Raw genomic sequence first — 24,707 nt, forward strand, 5'->3', positions numbered from 1 at the left:
TTGAACTCAATATATTTGTCAGTGGTAGCACACCCCTACAAGACCATTTTTTCTGTATAGATTGAATAAGTTACTATAAGGGGGCCTCATTGATATATGCCTTTTGATTACAATCCACAAGTCTTGTGCGATTGCACCCAACCTGAGCAGTGGGGTTGATATGGCGTCCAAGGTCCCAGCAAGTACCGCACATCGGCGGAACACACAGCATGAGGAAGTGCCACTGGGTACAGCTTCCAAGGATCCCGCAGGTGACACAGCAGGCAGCAGGGGGGGCTGATATGGCATCCAAGGTCCCAGCAAGTACCGCACATGGGCGGAAGACACAGCATAAACAAGTGCCACTGGGTACAGCTTCCAAGGACACTGCAGGTGACACAGCAGGCAGCAGTGGGGCTGATAGGGCATGCAAGGTCCCAGCAAGTACCGCACATGGGCGGAAGACACAGTATAAACAAGTGCCACTGGGTACAGCTTCCAAGGATCCCGCAGGTGACACAGCAGGCAGCAGGGGGGGCTGATATGGCATCCAAGGTCCCAGCAAGTACCGCACATGGGCGGAAGACACAGCATAAACAAGTGCCACTGGGTACAGCTTCCAAGGACACTGCAGGTGACACAGCAGGCAGCAGTGGGGCTGATAGGGCATGCAAGGTCCCAGCAAGTACCGCACATGGGCGGAAGACACAGTATAAACAAGTGCCACTGGGTACAGCTTCCAAGGATCCCGCAGGTGACACAGCAGGCAGCAGTGGGGCTGATATGGCGTCCAAGGTCCCAGCAAGACTTTCATTCATACTGCACTTAGTGTTAATGGTTGTTCAAAATATTCCTGAAACCTGTTTTGCTTATACAGCACGTAGTACACTGTAATAAACAGTTTTGCATACACTACTGTGTTTATTCATTCATTAATATTATGCTGTAGCATATATCTGACTATTTATTGCTTTAGAAATGTACTGAAGGTGCAAAATTAGTAAAGACTAGAAATCCTTCTGTAATCCGGCAAAATCGATAATCCGGCATGGCATTGGAACCAATCATGCCAGAAAATCGGTGGTGTACCTGTACTGTGGAACTACAATTGCCAGCGGCCCTTTAATGCCCTGCATGCTGGGACTTGTGGTTCTCCAAGTCCCAGCATGCAGGGGAGGCTTGCTGGGACTCATAGTTCCACAGTACAAGACAATAGCTTATTATTCTATTTTTTACACTTCAATCAGCTCGATGCCCACTGCCCAGGGGCATCGAGGACAGCACCAGGTTTCAGCCTGGCCAGGTAAATCCATGAGTGGGGGACCCCTTTATTGTGGGGGTCCCCACTTCCCCAAGACCCCTGGCCAGGCTGACTGGTTGGTAGGGTTAATGCTTTGGCCGTGGGGACTTGTATAAAAAGTCTCCCCCCGGCTGTGGCATTACCCTGCTGGCTGGTTGGGCCTGGTTCTTAAAATACGGGGAACCTTTAGTCATTTTGTCCCCCGTATTTTGGGAACCAGCTCCGGCCCTGGAGCCTGGGGCTGGTTTTATAAAAATCCAGGGACCTCTATCTGGTTGGCTTCATGATTTTTTTAATAACAGCACTGGCTCTTTCAGCCTGGTGCTGGTTATGGCCGTGGGAAGACCCAACGCCGTTTTATTTATTTTTCTATTTGTTTTTACACACTGCAGCCTGGACGGATCTGATTGATCCATGCAGACTGCCTATAGGAATTTGTATTAGCGGCCGTATATATGGCCGCTAATATGAATCAATATGACTGAATACGACATCGGGGATTACAAAGCAGTCGTATTTGACTGCTTTGTAAATTCCCCTCCGGAATACGAATTTGCATACGGCTAAAACAGCCGTATTAATTCGTATTAAGAATACGAACAATCGTATTCGTATTCTTAGTAAATTTCCCCCCGTATGTCAGAGCAAAGTCAAAGGAATTGTCTGTAGACTGTATTGTCTCGAGGCACAAATCTGGGGAAAGGTACAGGAAAATATATGCTGCTTTGAAGGTCCTAATGAGCACAGTGGCCTCCATCATCCATAAATGGAAGACATTCTGAACCACCAGGACTCTTCGTATAGCTAGCTAGCTGGCTGGCTGGCCAAAGTGAGCAATCAGTGGAGAAGGGCCCTAGTCAGAGAGGTGTCCAGGAACCCGATGGTTACTCTGTCAGAGCTACAGCATTCCTGTGGAGAGAGGAGAACCTTCCAGGACAACCAGCTCTGCAGCAAAACTATGGCAAAGCATGCTGGGACATGTAGTTTCAAAACAGCTGGAGGGCCACAGTTTGGACATGCCTGCTCTAGGCACGTGATAAAACCCCTGGCATAATGACTAGCAAGTTACAAATAAGTGCCACATTCTAATTACAGATATCTATGCAGAAAGTTACACCCTCTCTGACCAATCATATGCATGGATTGCCATTTCTAAAATTCCTAGCTTATTTTATCTGTACATTAAACACCAGCCCCATCTAGTGATTTAATCAGATATTACATCTTTAAATGATGGTAAGTCTATTGCTTACAGACCTCATAGGCAAATGATACACTTTTGTTACAAAAGCATCTGAAAATACACTGCTCATGCATTTAGTTAATGACACCATCAGAAGAGGTTACTATTTTTATGCCCAATTAACAAATATCCCTCAGAAGGGCTCTTACAAGCTTTTCAGACAAACATTTTGTTCTGAAGCAGGTTTTTCTGTTAAATTTTCAATCCTTCCCCTAAGCAGAGGCAGAAGACTTTTTTTTTTTTTACTTACTAGGTTTTAAAACATGTATTATAAGTAAAAGATTTAATGAAGACTCCCTGAGGCTTTCCCAGAAATCCAGTCTCTGTACCCTTTGTGCTCAATCATCTAAGAAGCCGGGACATGTACAGGCTTAAACCAACCAAAAAGGTTTTTGATTTGCAGGCCATGGCCGATGCAGCAGTTTCTAGCACACATCCTCACAAAGCTTCTTGGATAGAGGCACTGTACACCCAGAGCCTGACATAGCTCATTTCCACAAGAGGTCAGTTATCTACCTCCCTACTTTGTTTGTACCAAGGCATGATGCCAAGTCTTCAGAATTAAGGCCCCCTTACACTTGTCAACTTATTGTCTCAACAAATTGAACCTGATTGACTCGAGATTCATCCTATGTGCAGGAGGTTCAATCTCTTGGTTATACCCAATGGCACAGAATTGTGGATTGTGTCCTACACATCAGGCACATAAGATTTTGTCAGACGGCACATCAGATCTTGTCAGATAAATTGACTCAAATTGGATGAAATCTCACAAAATCTCACAAGTGTAAGGGGCCCTTTAGATCTTCATTTCCTGAACAGCAATTGTATCTGCAGAGAGACCCTCTATATAATTAAACACAAAAAATGGTTGCCCGCCTCTTCTGGGGGAGAAGAAAAAGGAAACCTCTGAAAAAAGGAGGAGAGGTGGGGTATAGATATATATCCATAGATCTGATTTCCTATATCAGTGATTCCTAGTGGTATAATTGTGCCTTGGGTCCCTGGGGTGCCTTGAGACACTTGCAGGGGTGCCATGGATTTGTGGTCAAGGACCAATTCAAATGTATGGTCTACGTAAAAGGCAAAAACCTTGCTGGTAGACTGGCAATAATAAAATATGTGGAAACACAGAAGCTAATCCTGTCCCTCACTTATAATTAAACCTATGTATGACTTCTAAGACAATCTACTTTATTTCTGAATAAGAACCTTTTGGCCCAGGGCGCCATGAAAAAAAAAAAAAAAAAATTCTGAAACTCTAGGGTGCCGATATTTAAAAAGTTTTGCAACCACTGCCCTATATCATAGCAGCTTACCAGTGCTCGCACAAATGCAGCAATACCATTCTCAGTGGTGCAGCTCGCCTGTCGCCAATAAACACAGCGATAAAAGGCATACAGTGTCTTTATCATGGCACCTCCATCCTAGTGAAAACTCTTACAATAATAGAGGCATGGAAACAATGTACTGCGATTAGAAACCTGATGGTCATTAGAAAGCCAAATTTGATTTATAAAGCAAAAAAAAAAAAGTGTACACTAACGATGCAATTTGGTTGCTCAGTGACCATATTTTTCATCAGTGTACCATTTTTATCAGTGACGGATTTTGGCTGAAAACCACACTTGCCTACCTGACCCTCTCCATGCAGGAGAAAATGCTCTGTTCCTGGACTTCCCTGGTAATGTACGATTGCCATCACCTGTGGGGAGCTAGGTAAAGGTGTTTCACCACAGGGGCTGGCAATCATACATTACCAGGAAAGTCCAGGAACAGAACATTTTCTCCCGCATGGAGAGGGTCAAGGTAGGCAACCATGCTGAAAACTGCAAGCACAGTGCATGGTGTACCAGCAAGTTCTGGCAAGAATTAATGGTCGCAGGAGTATGCTCCTTTAAGGGCTGGCTGCAGGAACGCATTCCTAGAGATTTATTGCCTGCAACACACATACAAAAAATAGAAAAACCCCACACTGGCGATATGGTCACACAGCCACCATTTAGCCAGCAATAATGGCTTAAATCGCCCCTTGTGTACAGAGCTTAAATGCAATTATTGCACAGCGCGATGCGCGCTCCCGCTGGCATCTCATCACACAGTACAAAAAGGATATGCTGTACATACTTTTTGTACTGCCTACTGATCGCATACAAATCACAGGCATTGCAGCCCATAACAGGTGCGATCCTCACTGTGTATGGGCACCTTAAGGGAAAAAAAATAATAATATATATTTATTTGAATTGTATCATGTCTGGCTTTAACACTCAATATAGCAAATCTAAAACATAGGGGTGAGTGGGGCGGGTGGGTGATACAGGCTTGTAAGCAGCCTCACTAATATATTGCCACTTTACCATAAAAAAAAAAAAAAAAAAAAAAACACATCACAAAATGTTTTAATCCTTGTATTAAGTCAATGAAACGCGTAACCATTATCCTTATTTACCCTCAGATAAAGCTTCTTGATTGAGCAGTAGGACAGCAGCCACTGTGGTGTGAAGAAAAATAGTGGAGATTTTTTTTCCTCCCCTAATAGAGGGCTATCCTAAAAACAAATGATATACATTGTTTTTTTTTTTAGCCAACCGATAGTATCCTGACAAAAGTTCATAATAAAACTGAAACGTTGATACAAGTTATGGTGTTTCACGCCTGAAATATTTCTACAAAGACCCCATGAGTTCCGCTTCTACCCACTGCTATCTACCCTCCTCCTGAACTGGAGCTGCTGTGGAAGGCACCGGGGCAACTACAAGTAAGAAGGGATTGAGTGCCGGTTTAAACCAAACACATACTAATATATATATATATATATATATATATATATATATATATATATATATATATATATATATAGAGAGAAGAGAGTGCGCCACAAATTCAACTCTTCACCACCAATAATATGTAAAACTGTAATAATTTAGACACATCAAAGTTTAGACAATTTAATACACACTTGTAAAATAAGGTGTTAAAACGTTCATTTGTTTGAAGTTAGTCAATTTCATATGACAATGGAAACTCACGCGTTTCGTCACAATGACTTTTCAGGGGTAACTTTCAGTATGTTTGTGTAGTATGTATAAATACAACACATGAAACGACTTCCAATATAAGATAAAAAGGACCTCAGGTGGAATAGAATGCACGGTTATGCAGCATCGATTTTCATAAAAGAAACTCTAAAATCAATTGATTCGGCAGAGGGACAGATAGACTTTTCCCATACAGGCCTTCAGTAGGATAAAATGGAACACATGGTCTATCATCCACTGCAGATGCATCTGAAAACAGTTGTCTTCAGCTATTGTCTGTTGAGCTCTTATTTCTGCAATTGAACAGTTGGTGTGCCGCACCTCCTACATATACATACACAGTACTAACATACATTCACACACATCTATACAAATTAAAACATTTTTCATGATGGGTATTGTATATACACAAGATATTTTGTGTGCAGCCCTCGAATATTTACTGGAGGTGTTAAGCGGCCCACCAGCCAAAATAGTTGCCCACCCCTGCTCTAGAAGATAGTAGCCAGATTCAAATTCATACTGAACTCTTATACATTGTAGTGCAAAACAAATTCACCACAAGTGGAACATTTAAGAAAGCAATGTAAACCGTTACCAAGTAATTTAGACCGCAATTAAAACAATACAATAAGTTTATTATAGATTTATTAGAGTTAAAATGGCTTCTAACATAGTGCAGATATTTTGAAATCTTTGTAATCTGATGCAGCTGGTAAAAGGAGTCATTATGGAGGATATGGCGGGCAAGAGTCGCCAATATTGCTTTCTTTAAATATCCCTTTAATTATAACAGTATCATGCTACATGTAAGTACAGCTGGAGTCTGCAAGCAGTGTGCTTACCCTAAAAACATTTTAGGGCAAAGGTTTTATTTTTTTTTCCATATATACATTGCTATTTTACAACACATCAGTTCATCACATATCGCACTTCCCAAGATAAAGACATTGTAGGACATTGGAAACAGAAGGACGTGATTTAAGTATATAAATAGTTATGTGAGAAAGTCCATCACGGTAATGGCAAGTTCTAGATCTTAACAGTACAAAGTATTTCTAGCCGTGGTAGCAAAAAGTGGTGGAACGCAGTATAAAAGGGGGCTCAGTATGGAATGGAATGGTTTTAATTGTAAAACAAAAAGATTTAAACTCATTTTGGGCTTGAAAATGGTTTACTGTAACAAACATTGTATAAATTTACTAAAGCTCTATTTATGTATTACTATTTGGTGATGCTATGGTGTGTAGACAGTTACTAGCCATGAAATACTGGACATACACCACACACATTTATTCTCAGTTGTGCTTCTTGCATTAGACCAAAAGCAATGCTTCAGTGTCCATGCTGTGACATTGCACTGCATATATTCATGTTCACTGTAGTCCACTGAAAATTTGGTCGCACGGTGGTAAACTGGATAACAATAACAAATACACATACATACAAAGGTTTGTTAAAATTCTATTACAAAAAGGGGGAGAAATAAAAACAAACTGTCAACTACGGTGCAACATGATTTCTAGCCTACAATTCAGAATTTTTTTTTCTTCATCCATGAAGCGAGAAAATGGCATTTTTGAAAAATCTTTGGTGGAATTAAGTCTAAATGGAATACAGCGGCTTTTCTTGAAGGAAAATTAATATTAATGCCATCACAAGTGTGCAGTTATTTGCGTCTCATTCCAGCTGCTGTTACTAGAGATGCACCAAAACCCAGAAAAGCAGCACATCCCAGAAGATTCGCTTTTTGATTGTTTTCATCTTCAAATCTTTACAAAAATACGTTGTGTTAGCAATAAATAAATCTCATGTAGACTCATGCTCACATCAACAATGGATGGATGGAAGCTTTCAGTATATTTTATTATAGGTTGTTGGCTCTTCCAAGATGCTTGATTTTCAAGTTTATATTGGAGAGGTTGGATGAGATGTTCAGTCAGTCTGTTTCTGGGGAATGCATCCTTCCATTTCCACCACCTCTGGCCAGCCTTCATATTTGTTTGTGTCTTTATTGTTCTTTATGTGCTAGAGAGAAGAAACAAACAGTTACAACTACAGTACCTAGCATTTTCAGAATTAAAATGCATTTGCATCTTGACCAAACGGATACTCCAAATAGTAGTTTAGTGGTGGCTCCAGAGGGGGGAGCTGCACCACAGTTCAAAATTCAAATAGGGGATCCACACCAACTGACTCACTGGCAGTTGGTGAGGCTCCTCTATTTGAATTTTGAACCTTTCCTGCAGCCTCCACTGGTTGTTTATCACCCAATACAGTGCCCGATTCAAAGTTATACGAAAACCCAACGGCCCAATTCCCAATTGTTGGTGGACTACAGCCATTTGAAAGCAGGGAGTGTTCAGTACTTTTTTTTTTTTTTTTTTTTAAATGGGTCGTGTCGCTCTAGTTTTAAATGCATGCCAAGGACAGGGTAGGACTCCTCTTATGCATACATCCTGGCCCTGGCAGATTAGTTCTGGTGCTCATTGTGAGTCAGCTTATGAATACTCAGATGGCTGCATGCATCGCGATCGATCACCACGACTGCAATCCCATATGGCGTTTTCAGGATAAGCACTCGGAAGGAAAAAGATGGCAACTTTGCAAACCAGACACCACCTGTGGCATTAGCATATTTTTTTATTGCGTCTGCATCCTATGAAACAAGCCCATAGTTCTTGAATTGTACAATGCGATGTAATTCAAGGACTGAACTTTGTGTCTACAGAGACAAACTACACAAAAGGTCAATGGTAAAAATAAAAGGATTGCCACTGCATATCATTAGCGGGAGAGAATGCTAGCCCTGTATTACCATATTGGAGTAATTGACTATAGACACATGAATATCATAGCCCAATATATTTAGTCTTTGAACCACCCTTCGCAGAGGTGCCTTGCAAATGTATGTACACAGGTTTTTATTTTTAATTAAAATGTAGAATGCTGGTTATTGTGCTGCCTTATGCAGTGAATGCAAAATTATATACAAATTTAAATTACAGTGGTAGAGCAATTGAGGCGGCACTCACGGATTTCCATAAATTTAAACATGCATTTATTGCAAACTGGTCATCCTACATGTCGAGCCTTGGCTCGTCCTCTGGGATTTAAATTACTATATTAGTATTAACTTTCTTCCCCCCCCCCCCCCAAGAGGAATGAAAATAAAGATTTCCACCTAGTGAAAAAAAAAAAAACTTTAAATCATTCAAGCTGCATGTGAATGAACATTAGTGCAAAAAGTCAGATACATTTACAATTCTAACCTGCTCAAATGGACTTTTTGTCTTTATGCCTTTTCCACCACAAAAAACCCAGTTGTCTCTAAATCCCAAAGAATTGATGAGTGTACTTCCAAGTCCAGAAATAAGTTTTCGTGCTTCATCATTGAGCCTGAAATTTGGTAAAACACAAATTAAATTTGATGTACACTCATGATATATGAAATGAAAGTGAAAGCCACATAAACACTTGTAACAATTTGCCACCTAGACATTACTACACTATTAATTATGCCTCCTAATTATAAAAAGGAAATGTAAATATTGAACTGCACAGGACCTCAGTATGATTAATAGTAAAAGGCACTAAAAAAAATGGGATGGGTGGATCTGACACGTAGGATCTTATTCTAGTTCACTCTTTCTGACAAAACCATGTGCACTGCAAGGGGCAGATGTAACATGTGTAGAGAGAATTAGATTTGGGTGAGTTATTTTGTTTCTGTGCAGGGTAAATACTGACTGCTTTATTTTTACACTGCAATATAGATCTCACTTTGAAGTAAAACCCTACCCAAACCAAATTCTCTCAGCACAAGTAACATCTGCCCCGCCTGCAGTGCACATGGTTTTGTCCATCTAAGAAGGATTTTGTCAGAAAGAGTGAACTAGAATAAGGCCCTTCGTGACACAATATTAACATCCTGTCCTACTAATCAAAAAGTATTCTGTGTATTCCAAATACTTTAGACTCTGCATGTTGTTGGCTTCAAGGAGGATCAGCAGGTGGTGTTCACAAGGAAACACCAGAAATAACCTAGGTTGTTTAGACTTGCAAGTAAAGTCTTTTAACCCATGCACTTTTCCCCCACTGTAAAAGTCCATTCTAACTCCTAACAAACGATTCTATTGTTCCATTATCCTTCCCAGAGAAAAAAAGAACAAAGTAGTAATTTTTAAGGGTGCCATTAGTTTGATCCATCTCCCAACAAATTGTTTTCTACAAGACTACTTTAAAAAAATACTGCATTTTGTAAAGCACTTAGCGGGGTATTTAATCCCTGATGCTTTTTCTGACAGGGGAAAGTGCGGAAGGTGCCTATTCAATACTGTAGTGCCTGACAGCATTGAAGCAGCATCTCGTCAGAAGGAGCCCAACTGCTTTAATTTTACGTCCGGATCTCTACAAACCATGGCCATTTTCGAAGACACGCCCCCTTTAGGTCGATCGGCAGACAGGACATTGAATCTTGCCTGCAGATATGCTGGCGAGTGGACCGAAAACAGGCAAGGGTCCGGACTGTTGGGACATACCGACCATCATAACCAGGGATTGAATACACCCTTATTATGAAGCCCATGTATTTGCATATTTTATAGAGATTTGCGGTGTTGTATTCATACCCAGACAGCAGAAGCACCCTGTGTCCCATGAGGAGCCTCTTCCAACTCCATGTAATCTCTGGAAGAAACTATCCCGCTTGCTGTATACCCAACCTACAGATGTGTCTATGCACAACTGCCCTTATTGTGCTGTCAATATTCGAAACACCCACGGTTACACTCCCCCCTAAACCATGAAATGTGAGCTGCATGAAACTGTATTTAACCATCAAAAAGGTGGGAGTGCATGCCAATAGCTCTTGATTTGATTGAATTCGGAGGTGGACACCAAACGTAAATAATTTTCACCTTATACTCAGTGAATCATGAGTATTTACCAGTGTGTGTGATATATAGATAGATAGATATAGATAGATCTATCTGAATTAAAAAAAAAAAAAAAAAAAAAAGAAGAAGTAGTGACATTTTTTAAATCTGTGTAATAAAAGTAAATTTTTACTTCACTCAACTCTGCATTTTCTTCACCCATTATTACAAAGTGTGCCCCAAAACCTTTATGTGTTCTGCCTTTGTCTATCTCAGACATAACCCTTTTCGATCAGGTTCAGTTTAGCTCTGTTGGCCATTGCGGGTTATGTTTTGGATAGCCATTACGATTCAGATTTGAGAACCGAGTAAAACTGAACCTGCACATCTCTTAAAAAAAAAAAAAAAAAAAATTCATACAGCGACTGCACCTCTTTCAATATTAAACACATTTCTCATCGTGCACTACTTTGACATAAAAAAAGGCTATTTAGTTGTTTACATTGTATCCACCAAACAATTATTTTCCAGCATACTGATCTCCTGCATTGCAGGACTATCACAGTTCTGCTATTAAAGAAAATCTGAAAATGACTGAAATTATACACTTACTTTGTCGCTCCATCATCATAAGTTGCCATTAAAACTATTGTACCATCTTGAATCTTCTGAAGAAATTCTATAAAAGGGGTGACATCTAGAGGAAACAAATATAAAAAAGGTGTCAACTAGGTTTTGAAAGCTGGGTACATGCTAGACAAATATGGAAACTGAACAATGGTCGCTCCAAATTTCCTTGAACACATGCAAACGACAGTGTATATATACACACACACACACACTATGTAATCTTACAAACAACCCAATATAATATCATGCATCATCGCATAGGTAGTTAACGATGTACAGTATATGCATACATGTGTAAACACTAGCTATTTTGACTATGCGACATAGTAGTGTGTACTGACTGGTCAATGTGGATGATTTGGGTACAACTCTAGTTAAAAAGGTTACGTTTCTTACGGGCTCGTAACTAACCATATTATACACCTCAAATCAACTCCAGGTTTACAATTTGACTGTCAGCAGTCAAATACTAATGATTGACATTTTCATAACCAAACTTTGATTTATTAGCGCCAAAGGTTTGGGAAGCTATAGGAATAGAATAGTCATTCTTACCTCCGCCCCACAGATCATAATACTTTGTTTCCATAAGTTCTCCAGTTTTCCCTAGAAACAAAATGTAGATATTGCTTAGGCCCTTATCAAATGCAACGATTAACTATAAAAAATAGTTTCTGGATTTTGAAATTACAGTATTGATCATATAATACTTCAATAGTTGGGGACAGAATAAGAAACATAACTAACATTGGCTGTCTATATTTTTTAAGGGGTCAGGTAAAGGCAATATAAAACATTGTACTGTGATCAACAGTGAAGTTCCAAAGTGGGCAATGCCACAGTTGAATGGCGACATGTCCTAGTACATAATTCAGATCCTGCACCAGCATAAAAATATAAAAACGTAGTATGCGCCCAATTACATTTTCCAAAAGGTGCAGGCATAAGTAGCCAGACTTTTTGTGGTCCTACTGGCATGAAGTCCAGTCAGGTATCATCAGGAGAAGACCTTTGACATGCAGACTAATGGTGCCAAGGAAGAAAAAGGTTTGATAATTTTACTTAAAATTTAGAGACAATGTAGAGTCAACCACCAATCCAGTTTCTTACAGCAAAAAAAAAAAAACACAACACCTACCATTAACCAAGGCAGTGTTTATGCCACGGCCAACATTGTTCTTTACACCACTCATTAAACTGAAAAAATAAATAAAAATAAAAGTTAGTACAGAAAAAGATACTACTTGTAGGTTCCTGGTATGCAACACCCTAGCACATGCCATCATGGACTTCCCCTGTAGTAATAGTAATGATGTAGCAATTTATTTCCTGTAGGCCTTTGATCTAGTGTTTATGAACACAGCCATAAAGGGCAGTGCCCACTACACAGTGTTTCCACACTCCAGTCATCAAGAACCCCTAAAAATATAAATTTTACAGTTCTCCCAGTTGGTGCGCAGATGTATTACTAGCTGGCACTTTAAGATGTAAATGTGGAGATAAATATAAAAGAAAATGGAGTCTGAACTGAACAACAGCAAGAAAACCTTACGTCTTTATTTCCTTCACTATTGAGTCACAATTTAAAACCTACATAACATATATATATATATATTCTGGAAAGAGAGGAAGACAAAGGGGGCGCCTATGGTGTATTAAAAAACAGCAGACTTAAATAGTCATAAAATGACGGGATATATTGCCCGTACCATGTAATCCGTCAGCTGTGGACTAGACTACCACATGATTTCATATAAAATAGTTCCCACAGGCAACACGGCTGTAACAATTTGTTTTGGACTCACAACCCAAAAAACTATAACTATAATTAGATAAGTTGATCCTGAGTGAGGGAACATGCTAATGCCGTGTATGTAAATGCCGTGAGCAGTGATTGGCTGCTGGGTGGTTTAAGGGAGGGATTGAGCGTCACAGTCGCCACCCCTCTGACAAAGTCTGGTGACGAAACGCGTTGGGGCGTGGCTACTGTGACTCTGAACGGAGTTCCCACGGACGGAGCTGTGGAAAGGACCGAGGAGAAGCCCGGGTACGAGACGACAGTGCGGGACATTGCCGGCGGTGCCTGAGGGTCGTGAGCCCAAAACAAATTGTTACAGCCGTGTTGCCCGTGGGAACTATTTTATATGAAATCATGTGGTAGTCCAGTCCACAGCTGACGGATTACATGGTACGGGCAATATATCCCGTCATTTTATGACTATTTAAGTCTGCTGTTTTTTAATGAATAAAAACGGTAATACACCATAGGCGCCCCCTTTGTCTTCCTCTCTTTCCAGAATTTCTTGTCTGTGAGCCTTTGGGATCAGGGAGCAGCTGTCCTAATTACTGCTGGAAGGACTAGTGTACTGTTTGAGCTTGTGGAACTGCAGGTGTCAGCGCACCTTTCCTTACACAAACATATATATATATATATATATATATATATATATATATATATATATATATATATATATATATATATATATATATATATATATATATATATATATATATATATATATATATATATATATATATATATATATATATATATATATATATATATACTTACCGATAATTCCATTTCTTCTAAGAGATCCCATGGCAGCCATAACACTGGGATATCCTCCCTCTCCTCTAGTTTACACAAGACGTTTGTGGCATATAACCTCACTTCTCCCCTTCCTCCTTGCCTGCTGAGGGTCTACGTATTTAGGTCCCTGGAAAAACCACTAAAAGGGGAGGGCATTCTGATAGCTGCCAAGGGTTCTCCAAGAAGAAATGGAATCATCTGTGAGTATAATACGCTGGTTTCTTCTACATTCCCCATGGCAGCCATAACATTGGGACATAAACAGAGCAAAAAAATAAAAATCAATATGATTTACTTAGGAAGTGCACCTTGCAAGACATGAGGGCGGCAGCAAGATTTAAAGCATAATGTTTAGAGAACTTATTCGATGACCAAACTTTTGCTTCCCAAAACTCCTTTATTAAAGCCCGAGTCTTTCTAGCCCATGAAAATCACCACAGCTCTGGTTAAGTGTGCCTTGATTAACACCTGAACCTCTCGGCTGCATTCTTTTATTCAAATATAATTAGGTCTCTAATCTATCTAGAGATGGTCTGTTTTGTGGGAAAACAACCTTATTTCCTTCTGCGATCACAAATACATGTTTTAATGTAATTTAGTCTGTTTAAGTAAATGCCAATACTTCAGACTAGGTCAATTGGATAGCAGTGTTCATCTACTATTTAAAAGCTGGGTACACACCTATAGAGATTATTGTCCAATCTGGTGGGAACAAAAACCTGGTAATGTGTGGGAGCATATGACAAATTAACATTTGCTCCCAAGCACTGGAGAACAAACAATGGCCATTTAGACAAAATGGTTAAATCCATTTTGAGTTGACAAATTTATCTGAACAATTGTTTTGGTCTATTTTCCAGCATTTGGGGAGTGAATGGTTGATTGTCATTTGACCCCATACATTGCCAGATTTTTGTTACCACCAGACAGATTGGAAAGATAAATCTGTAGGCGTGTACCCAGCTTTAGGCTCAGGATGCAAAGCTGGCAGTAATAAATCCTGTTTCAGATGGAAAGTGACAACCTAGGGTAGAAAAAAAATAATAATAAAAAAAACAGGACGTGTCTAAGTACCATTTTATCCAGCAACAGGTTTAAGTATGGTTCTTCCATACACAAAGTCTATAATTCACTCTCCTCTGGTCATGGTACCTATCGGAATACCTATACTCACAATGGTTCACTGTGGATCGATCTACATTTGAAATGGTTTACATTGTATATAGTGGTTAAATATTAAAACTGTACTTCACATTATTGCATTCTTATTTTGCATGCATTTGGGATATATGAATTGAATGGGAGATTGATCCCGCCCATTAAGGAGAAATGCTCCAAGCACTCCATTTGGACATAAAATAGTGTGCTTAAGTATATACCATGGGGAAATGTAATAGGATTAGAGAATCAGAAAGTGTCGCTTTAAAAAAAAAAAAAAAAAAAACCACAACACACCTTGAGATTTCTCACAAAAACTCTCACCCCGTTACAATTTCCCCCATATCTTTTTTGGTGAAGGTGAGAGGAACCCTAACATTGGTATTCCACTGAAGTGATTGCTTAGTGCATGACCCATATCATCACAGTATACATTATCAGAGTTTTGTTCCCACCAGACAGATAAATCTATGTGTGTACCTAGATTTATAGCTCTGCAGCGCCAAATGCAATAGATTAGGTTGACTAGGCACAGCTGCAGGTTGCTCCCCAGTCATTAGGAATGGAAATAAAATAGGAAATAAGTTATTGTGGATGCACTCCTAACAGACCATAGAGAAAATTGACAAATTAAAATGAATTTGTTTCTAAAAGTGGTGGGGGCTCCTTTTATCTTTATTAGACATGGATTGGATAAGGAGACACCCACATGGTAGCAAAATGAGGGGTTAAAATTACATTGACACACACACATAGTGAAAAAAAAAAAAAGGAAATAGTGTGATTAAGATTTAAAATGTAGGTAGAAGTGACTGAAAGTAGTGATGCTTAGTGTATAGGGAGGAAACTTCCCACCAGGATATTGGACTCCGTTGATGGATTCAATTATATGTTATCAATTTCCTAATTACACTTTTAGTTATTGCCTTAATTGGCTTTTGTTATGTATTAGGGAAAGTTCATCTCCACAATGAGCCATTGATAGAACCGTTTCTATTTTAGCCTCAATGGCTCATTGTGGAGAATAACTTTCCCTATTACATAACAAATATTTGTTGACTTAAGTGATTTGAATAATTTTGATTAGATGCACTGGAGATCTTGATGAAGCAACCTTGTCTGACTAATGATAGTCTATGACTACGTCAAAATCACCTTGCCTGCACAGTTTAGCTATGCTAGGAGATACTGACTTAGCATCGGTATCTAAGCAATAGAAAAACTGTGAGATTTTGGTTAACCTTCTAGGAGACTGACTAGTCAAAATGTCCTGCCAAAATCTAGCTAAATAAAAAGTAAAAAACACTAATGCCCTTAAAAAGAGGCTCACGTCATCCGGGCATTATAAAAGGAGAGACCCAGCAGGAAAGAAAAAAAAATACTCCCTACCTAGCCAAACTAGTTAGGAGACAAGAGAAAAAGACAAGGAAGGTGGGGAGGAGTGAGGTTATATACAACACCAGGTAGCCGGTCCCTAGAAAAACATCCTGTCTAAACTAGAGGAGAGGAAGGACATCCCAGAGTTATGGCTGCCATGGGGATCATATAAATATCTATAGATATATACACATCACAAAATAGGATGCTGTTACTGCTTCAAGTTAAGGTGTAGAAAGAATTAAAATGCAAAATATAACAACCAAAAATTACTTACACATTATCATCCACACAGATCTTGGGTCCAACCACATTAGCTGCGCCACTTGCAATCTTAAAAGCAAAGTGCTTCTCTGGACAACTCTTGGAAATTCCACAGCGGTATCTTGGTGCCTTAGTAGCTGCAAGCAGAGAGAAAAAAAAAAAAAAAGAACACGTTTTACAAAAGGATTGCATCAGCCTTTTAAACAGGGTGTTACTTAAGTAAACGGCAACTTATCTGGTAGCACATTATTTCAATACCATTGCAAGGTCTCTTATCAGTTTGTATCACATGTATGTACCAAATAGAATGGAGAGTTGCGCAACACCACTGGCCTACCTAGTGACTCCTATCTGACACTCACGGGACCGCGCATCGGAAAGGATGGAAACACAAAGGATGTGGCACTTTTCAAACGATATATCGGCCTGAAACACCGAAGTCAGTACTTGTTACCTAGCATGGCGCTCCCGATTTTGATCGTAGTACATCTTATACTATCGCATCGCATGCAATATAGCGGCATGCGATTCAATTTTTTTATTGTACAAGCACCCTGATGGGTGCTTACAATGTTAAATGCACCCCCATTGTGAACACCACCCCCACTATCAACACCAACCCGAAGCATGGCGAGCGGCGGCAGTACGCGTCCTCCGACCTTTTCATAACCCCACTATCCACATCGGCGTGGAGTTGATTCAAAATAGTGTGGCGAGTGCAACAAGCCCGAAGCGTGGCGAGCCCCGCGAGGGGACACCGATTACTTTACATGTATTCCGCGTCCGCTCGCCACGCTTCAGGTTTGTATTCCGCATCCGCTCGCCACACTATCTAAAATCAACTCCACGCCGACGTGGATAGTGGGGGTATGAAAGGTCGGAGGACGCGTACCGCTGCACTCACCACGCTTTGGGTTGGCGTTGATAGTGGGGGTGGCGTTGACAATGGGAGTGCATTTAACATTGTAAGCACCCATCAGGGTGCTTGTACAATTAAAAATCACATTTGCTGGCATGCAATTTCATTGTACAAGCACTCCTGTTAATTTAACAGGAATATCGCATTGCACACCACTAAGTACGGTATGGGTGCCGTGCTAGGAAACAAGTACCCAAAATCGTTCTAGTGCAGCGGTTCTCAAACTGTGGGCCCTGACCCCAAAGTCCCGACCTGCTCAGCATGGGGTCCCGGCTCCATGTTGCCGACTATCAGGCAGATTACTTTTCCAATCTCAGTCATTGATTCAAGAAGTCTGAAAAGTCTGTTGAATTGTCTGTTATGTTAGACTCTCTCATCATTCTGTGCCTCCACAATGCTGCCATGCATGTGCTGTCTGCTGACTACACAGGTCACGTGATTTGTGTGTGTAGAAAGACAACACAAGCAAAGTTATATGTGGACTGTATAGAAGGGAGGTATCTGAGTAGAATAGTTTATGGGTTGTTCAGGAAATTTGCCTGAAGTTGTGTTTTCAGGGAACACTTGGCGGTTTGAAAACTGGTTTTGTAGTGAAACAGCATTTTACAGAGTGGGTGCATAACACAAAAAAACTATTTCAAAACCTCTCAGTTGCAGCATGTAAGAAAGCCATGTGTTATACACATTTAACTAGGTCTGTGTGAAATGTCTATACCAGGCATGTCCAAACTGTGGCCCTCCTGCTGTTGTGAAACTACACAACCTTGCCTTAGTTTTAGCATGCCCTGATATCAAAACTCTTGCAAGGCATGATGGGACTTTTAGTTTAACACCTAGAGGGCCGTAGTTTTGAACATGCCTGACCTATATCCTGCTAAACCAGAAGAAGGGATAAAACACAAGAGTTCAGTTCAACTATTAGGTTTGTGAATGTACACCAAGAACTACATCTAGGAGACTGTAGTCATGTGATACGCTAACCCCTGCGCACACAAAAAAAAAAATATATAAGTGGCTATAAGTTAGTCAATGGTTGTACATTTTTCTTTTATAAAAAGGCATATGCCTGAGACCAAAGACAATCAGCCATCAACACAGTCATCCATATAATCAGGAAAGCAGGAATTTGTCAACCTAATGACCGCATACCAATTTGGAGGCAGGTCTTGGTCACTGTGTCCAATGCAACAGTCAAAAAAACACATTAAATAAGGTTGACATGGTGAAAAGAACACAAGCAAAAGGTTAACCTGAGTTTTTCAGGATTCCTCCCCCTTTCCCCCAACTTGTTCATACTTTATCATCCCAGTGGACATAGTGGGAGAAGCATGAAAAGCCTTACACCAGTATGGTGTTAATGTTGACCCATGTCGAAATGGACACCAAAAAAAATTGGAACTTGTTTCCTAGCACGGCGCCCATCGCATACCATACTTAGTGGTGTTCGATGCGATATTCATGTTAAATTAACAGGAGTGCTTGTACAATGAAATTGCATGCCAGCAAATGTGATTTTTAATTGTACAAGCACCCTGATGGGTGCTTACAATGTTAAATGCACCCCCATTGTCAACGCCACCCCGAAGCATGGTATGTGTCCTCCGACCTTTCCATACCCCCACTATCCACGTCGAGTTGATTTTAGATAGTGTGGCGAGCGCAGCGAGCCACGCGGATTACTTCACATGTATTCCGCGTCCGCTCGCCACGCTTCGGGCTCGGTGGCTCGCCACACTATATAAAATCCCACGTTGGCGTGGATAGTGGGGATATGAAAAGGTCAGTTGGATGCGTACCACATCCGCTCGCCACGCTTCGGGGTGGCGTGGAAAGTGTGTTTGTGACTGGGACTCAAATTCTGACTGCGGTCAACTAGACGCAGTTTGCGACTACAGCCGCTGTTTGTGACTGGGACGCTACTGCAGCGCAAAAAAAAAACCCCGCTTTTTCACTGATAACGTACCTTAGTACAGTTACACAGATTAAGCACAGAGTGAGCACGCGCTAGCCTAGTAGTGTAGGAGTCTGGAAACCTGCTAAGTTTCAATTAAAGTAATCAGACTCTGGCAAGCTGCCAATTTTCAAAGAAAAATTAAACACAACTGTCTGGATTAATAAACAAACACTGGCGCCGTGAAACTACACAAGTACCCTGTTGTGTGACTCAAAGTGGATACGGATGGTGCCATTTTGGCTAAGGCAGTTTTTGACTATGCGAATTGCCTTGAACTCACTGGAACCCAGAACCACTGATTTTAAACTAAATTTACTTGAGATTTTGCAAATGGAAATTTATTAAAGATATCAGAAAGCGCTCATAAAATGAAGCCGTGAACCAAGCTGCTGTGACAGAAAAATAGTACAATGGAAGGAGACCATAACTGCGCTACACATGGCAATAATTAAATGAATTCCCCTTAGGATAAAAAATAAATAAATGATATTGTATTATATGTATGTAGATCTCATAAATATACACCGATTTCAGGGGCGGATCCAGGATAAAATGACAGGGGGGGCACCATGATAAAAAAGGGTATAGGTGGGGGAGGGGCGGTGTTAGTGGTGCCAGTGTACATGCTAAGAGAGCAGCAGAGAGAGGGTGGGAATGGGATTAAAAATAGGCCCTGGCATTTAAAGTGCGCAGGCCCACCATGGCGACAAAAGTGAAGGATGTAGTTGTGCGTGCGCCGAAGGTGCGCTCCGGAAAAGGGGGTGTGGCCACTCAACAGGGGGCATGTCCTTTAGTGTAGTGTACAACACCATATTCAACTTCTACACATTATGCAACAAAATACTAGACCCCATTATACTTGCCCCTTACACATGATGCCAAATGGATTGATCCAAAATTCAAATAATGCCAAATGGATTGAGCCAAAATTTACAATATGCTTCATAAACAGGGACATTTACACCATAATTATGTATTATGCCAAACACCATAATGCCTATTAAAAATTATGCTACATAAGTGCTGCTTATCTACATGCTCATTGCCAAGGGTTCCATGCTCATTGCCAGAGGTTCCATGCTTGTTGCCATGTGGGATTACATGCTCATTGCCAAGGGGGAATACATGCTCACAGTAAATGGGGGACAGCCGCCGCCAGGCAGAAGTGAAATCCACTGACAGTGGCAGAGCCTGGCTGTATTCAGAGCACTGCAGGTCCCAGCTATTTGAAATACCCCTTTCACACCAGAAAATGCATTCCCAGGTTGGCCCCTTTTACACCAGCCCTGTTCCTGCATTTTCTGATGTTAGGGGGAGAGAAAACCACCCCTCCCCCCCCCCCCCCTTTAACCAGTTATCTCATTTAAGCAGCTATATCTTTGGAACCAACTGACCCATTTACATGAGACAAGTATTATATTGAAGAACTTTTGAGTGGGCTTTGAATGATTTTGGTCCAGTGAAACTGGAACTTTGGTTCCAGAGTAATCTGCCCTCAAAGTACATGAACAGCCATGAATTTAAAAAAAAAAAAAAAAAAAAAAAATCGGTTTACACGCAATATCTCTGAACTGATCAACCGATATGGACCAGCCTGGTATATTGAAGGCCCAGCGATTTGGAATAGAATGAGATCAACCACAAGCTTCTGTAATGCCAGGGGGGGGGGGGGGGGGGGGGGGGAGGGGACTGGCAGCCGGGTCCCATATTATCCTATGGGAAAAAAATGTTACAGCTTTGCCAGGCGATATCTCCGGTTCCCGGGGGTCTAGAGACACGGGGCTGGGCTCGTTGGAAAGCCCTGGTCCTCAGCTACAAAATGACAGGGGGACACGTGCCCGGGTGCCCCCCCCCCCTGCTGAATCCGCCACTGACCGATTTGGTCGAAGTCCAATGATGATACCATGTGTAATGTAAAGCGTCCATACCTATTGTGCCCCAACAAGAAGCTAAAGTCTGTGGCCAAGTAATGTGCAATACCAAATCTCATAGATCCGTTAAATGCTCACATACATCCCCTGTAGGTGTTGCATCTGCTGGCCAGTGGCGGTTCAGTCATTGCTCAAAACAGCTGCTCACTCTGACACCGCGAAACATTGCAGTCAACCACTCTGCACCCCTGGTCCAAAGTACTATGGACCGTGACCAAATCAGCCCTCCATTGTTTGCTCTACCATCATATACAATACCCCACCTTCTACAAAGCTTTACAGGAATTTCATCTGTACACATGCCAGGTACTCCATCTGCAAAACCGGTGATATACCACAACACCTACAGGGAAGGTATGCAAGTATTTACCGGAAACTAATGAGATTTGGGATCCCACATTATTTGGCCACAAGACTTCCCATCAGAGAGCTTCATAAGGCACAATAGGAAGAGACAGACCCTTTCATTACACATCGTATCTTCATTGGACTTTGAACATATGGGTGAATAATTTATGATATTATATAGGGTTTTATAGCAATGTATATATTTAATATATCTTTTTTATACTATGGGCATTACTTGAGATTTTGACTATACTAGATTGCACACAATAGTCAAAATTGGTCTGCCTGCAAAATAAATCTATATTTTTTTGCAATGACAATCTCACGGGGGTCGAGCGATTGTCATCGCAAGCTGTATAAACAGTGCTATCTGTACTAACATTTATTCAGGATTGGACTATATAGTCAAAAATTGGAATTACAAATCACACCGTGTGTATGCACCTTATATAAGGTGCCCATACATTTATACGGTTTGGGCACTTTTCACTCAATACCAACCGACGGGTGGAAAGTGCCGAACCTTCGATTCTTTGATGTCCCATGTGCATCGGATCTGAAGATCGCAAATGCTTCAAGTAGGATTGGTCAGATCCAACAGCCCATTCTGCGATTGCAAATGATACATCTTATGCAAAAGGATGGCATACAATGTATTGTATGTGATCCTGCCACCTGGGAAGCCAGCGGCTCCCCGGCAGGCAGTAGCAAAAAGGTATAGCAAGCAACGATACATGGGATACCTCTGCTTAGTGTATGGGCATCTTTAGTTTATGAGCCACCATGTCAACAAAAACAGAAAAATAATTTGCATACGTTTTTTTACTATAACTATAAAGAATGGAAACCGAGCCACTATCTCTGATTTCTTTCATAGTCACATGAGATTGGTCTTTTTAGTATTTAAAAACCAGAGGTCTAGCTAGATTTACTTACTAGGATGTGCCACACTGTCCACTGATGATCTGGCTAAAAAGCAGAAAAACAAAATGTTTATTAGAGAACGCACATAAGAAATAAGAATTAGCATTCCATAAAGTAGTCCATAGTGCCACTGCAATATAAAGCCACTCCCTCTTTAAAAAACCAAACCCTGTTTGATTGGCAATTTAGATGGAAACACGTGTTACATGCAAAAAAAAAAAAAAAAAAAATCTTGAAGCATGAATGTAAGGCTCCTGGCTATGCAATACCCGTCACACCAAAAACTCTAGGGCAACTCAGGTCACCGGACACAGGTTTCACTTCATGTCACAGCAACTTGAAACCTGTTCACACCACTGGCTGGAGCGGCTGATTGTCGGGATTTCTCTGCCTGATGCTTAAAGAGGTCATCTCCAAGCACCAGCTCTCTGTAGCATGTTAACAGCACCCAGGTCACCCATTAACACCAACCCTAAATGTGGGTCCTTTCTGCAACCGGCCTGCCCACTACCTAGGGTGAAGTCCCAGGTCACTGCACTAGTGTTCATTTAGTGGATTCTTTCACATTCAATGCTTTTTGTAAGCTGTGACAGCAAGTCGTGCTGCCTGCTCGCTGTCACAGCTTGCAAGGTCAGTATTCAACTAACCCCCAGCACACACAGTTTCCCACTCGCTAGGTTTTGGAGTGAAGGGGAAATGGTGTATGCGGCAGCTAAAACAGCGATGCTTGTGGCGAAATACTGAGGGTTCCCTGCATTCGCCATGAGCCTCACTATTTGGGGGAATCCTCGCCATCCTCAGAGCGAGGATTTCCCCAGGTCATTGAATAGGGTGAGCGGTCGGCACAGGGGTTAAAACAGCGAAGATCACTTGTTTTTGGCGATCCCCGCCGCTTAAGCCCCCTCGCCGGACGCATTAAATACGGCCCAGAGCCGCAAAGCCAGGTTATTGTGGCGGTGTAAAACCAGTATACTTGTCACGTATAAAGTGGAAGAGCAGAAAAATACAGTAGGTCCCTGCCTTTAACTAATCAAACACAAAAAAATTCTTAAGAAACAGAGGGGAGGGTAAAAAGGTTACTCACCCAAAATTGTCCCCAAGTTAGAAACCATTTTTATGTCCAACACTTGAGAGATCACATAAAAGGTCAGTAAAAATGCTGCCACTGCTACAATAAATTTGATAGCACCTAAAAGCAACACAAATAAAATTCAAGATGGAGCAATATTGTTACTTTTTTTTATCTTTATTTTTTTTAAGCACCTTTACATAAAAAAGAAAATACATTTGATCTTCAAAAATATCTTTATATACAGACACCGCTCTGGGCAGCATTATTGTAAGTTTTTTGGGTCATTTGCATCTAATGGAATTAAGTGATTTCTATATGACAGGATATTAACATACACACATGTAAGATATCACGAGAGAACAGGAAAAACAGAATTTCCAAATTACTCTCCCCTCGAAACAAATCTGGTTACAAACCGAAAGATGTATCTGTTCATTCCATCTGGTGGGAATACAAATCTGTTAATATAATCATACTATAAAATCATGTACTGTTCAGGATACTGTAATGTACATTCACTAGGCGGGTACATGACCACTGGGTGAGTTATTGGATTCACAGCCAAAAAACAGAAGGACAGAGTCAGACAAAGACACGGCACATGCCATGGGACTGGCTTAAGTATCGATGGTGTGAGTGAGAGAGCACCAATGGTAGCTTAAAGAAACACCAGTGGCAGTTAAGTAGCTGTCTGTCCTTGCACAATAAGTGGGAAGGGCAGATAGTAGAAGATAGTAAACGGCTCTTATCCGTGCAGTAGTATGCTGCTTTGTGCTAGTTTAAACATTGAGGCACACTTCAAATTAACTATACTTTCCTTAAGCTAAGTAAAGGAATGACAAAATAAATGAATAAATATGTAACCATCTATATTTTATTTATTGTACTCCAGCTACAACATATCCTAGCCAATATGTACACAGCAGCAGGAAATTCCTGTTTCACCATTTGCTATCCAAGAATCCTCAAACCATTTAGCATTCTTTGCAACTGCACTGCTTAAGGCTTATTTGTGTGTCTACTATATATGTGTTATAGGCAACAACAAGCCTGTACTTTTTTACTAACCCTTCATTGGGAATTTGAGTTCTTTAAAA

General features: G+C 40.8%; 1 protein-coding gene across 2 annotated transcripts in view; it reads right to left on the bottom strand.

Annotated features, from left to right (window-relative positions):
- Positions 1–6,194: 6,194 nt before the first annotated feature.
- FAM3C (FAM3 metabolism regulating signaling molecule C) overlaps positions 6,195–24,707 on the bottom strand; it is a 43,187-nt gene continuing 24,674 nt past the window's right edge. Inside the window, exons 4-11 of one of the 2 annotated variants that reach the window (XM_083182824.1) lie at positions 23,623–23,727; positions 22,551–22,583; positions 16,476–16,599; positions 12,209–12,267; positions 11,626–11,676; positions 11,053–11,137; positions 8,836–8,962; positions 6,195–7,591 (exon numbers count right to left, since the gene is read on the bottom strand). In XM_083182824.1, the coding sequence (XP_083038950.1) occupies positions 7,499–7,591; positions 8,836–8,962; positions 11,053–11,137; positions 11,626–11,676; positions 12,209–12,267; positions 16,476–16,599; positions 22,551–22,583; positions 23,623–23,727 (677 nt within the window). In that variant the 3' untranslated portion in view covers positions 6,195–7,498. The remainder of the gene's footprint in view (positions 7,592–8,835; positions 8,963–11,052; positions 11,138–11,625; positions 11,677–12,208; positions 12,268–16,475; positions 16,600–22,550; positions 22,584–23,622; positions 23,728–24,707) is intronic. The other variant, XM_083182826.1, reaches the window with a different exon arrangement.

The sequence above is a fragment of the Crinia signifera genome, chromosome 4, assembly GCF_055691185.1.
Source record: "Crinia signifera chromosome 4, ASM5569118v1, whole genome shotgun sequence".
Lineage (NCBI taxonomy): Eukaryota > Metazoa > Chordata > Amphibia > Anura > Myobatrachidae > Crinia > Crinia signifera.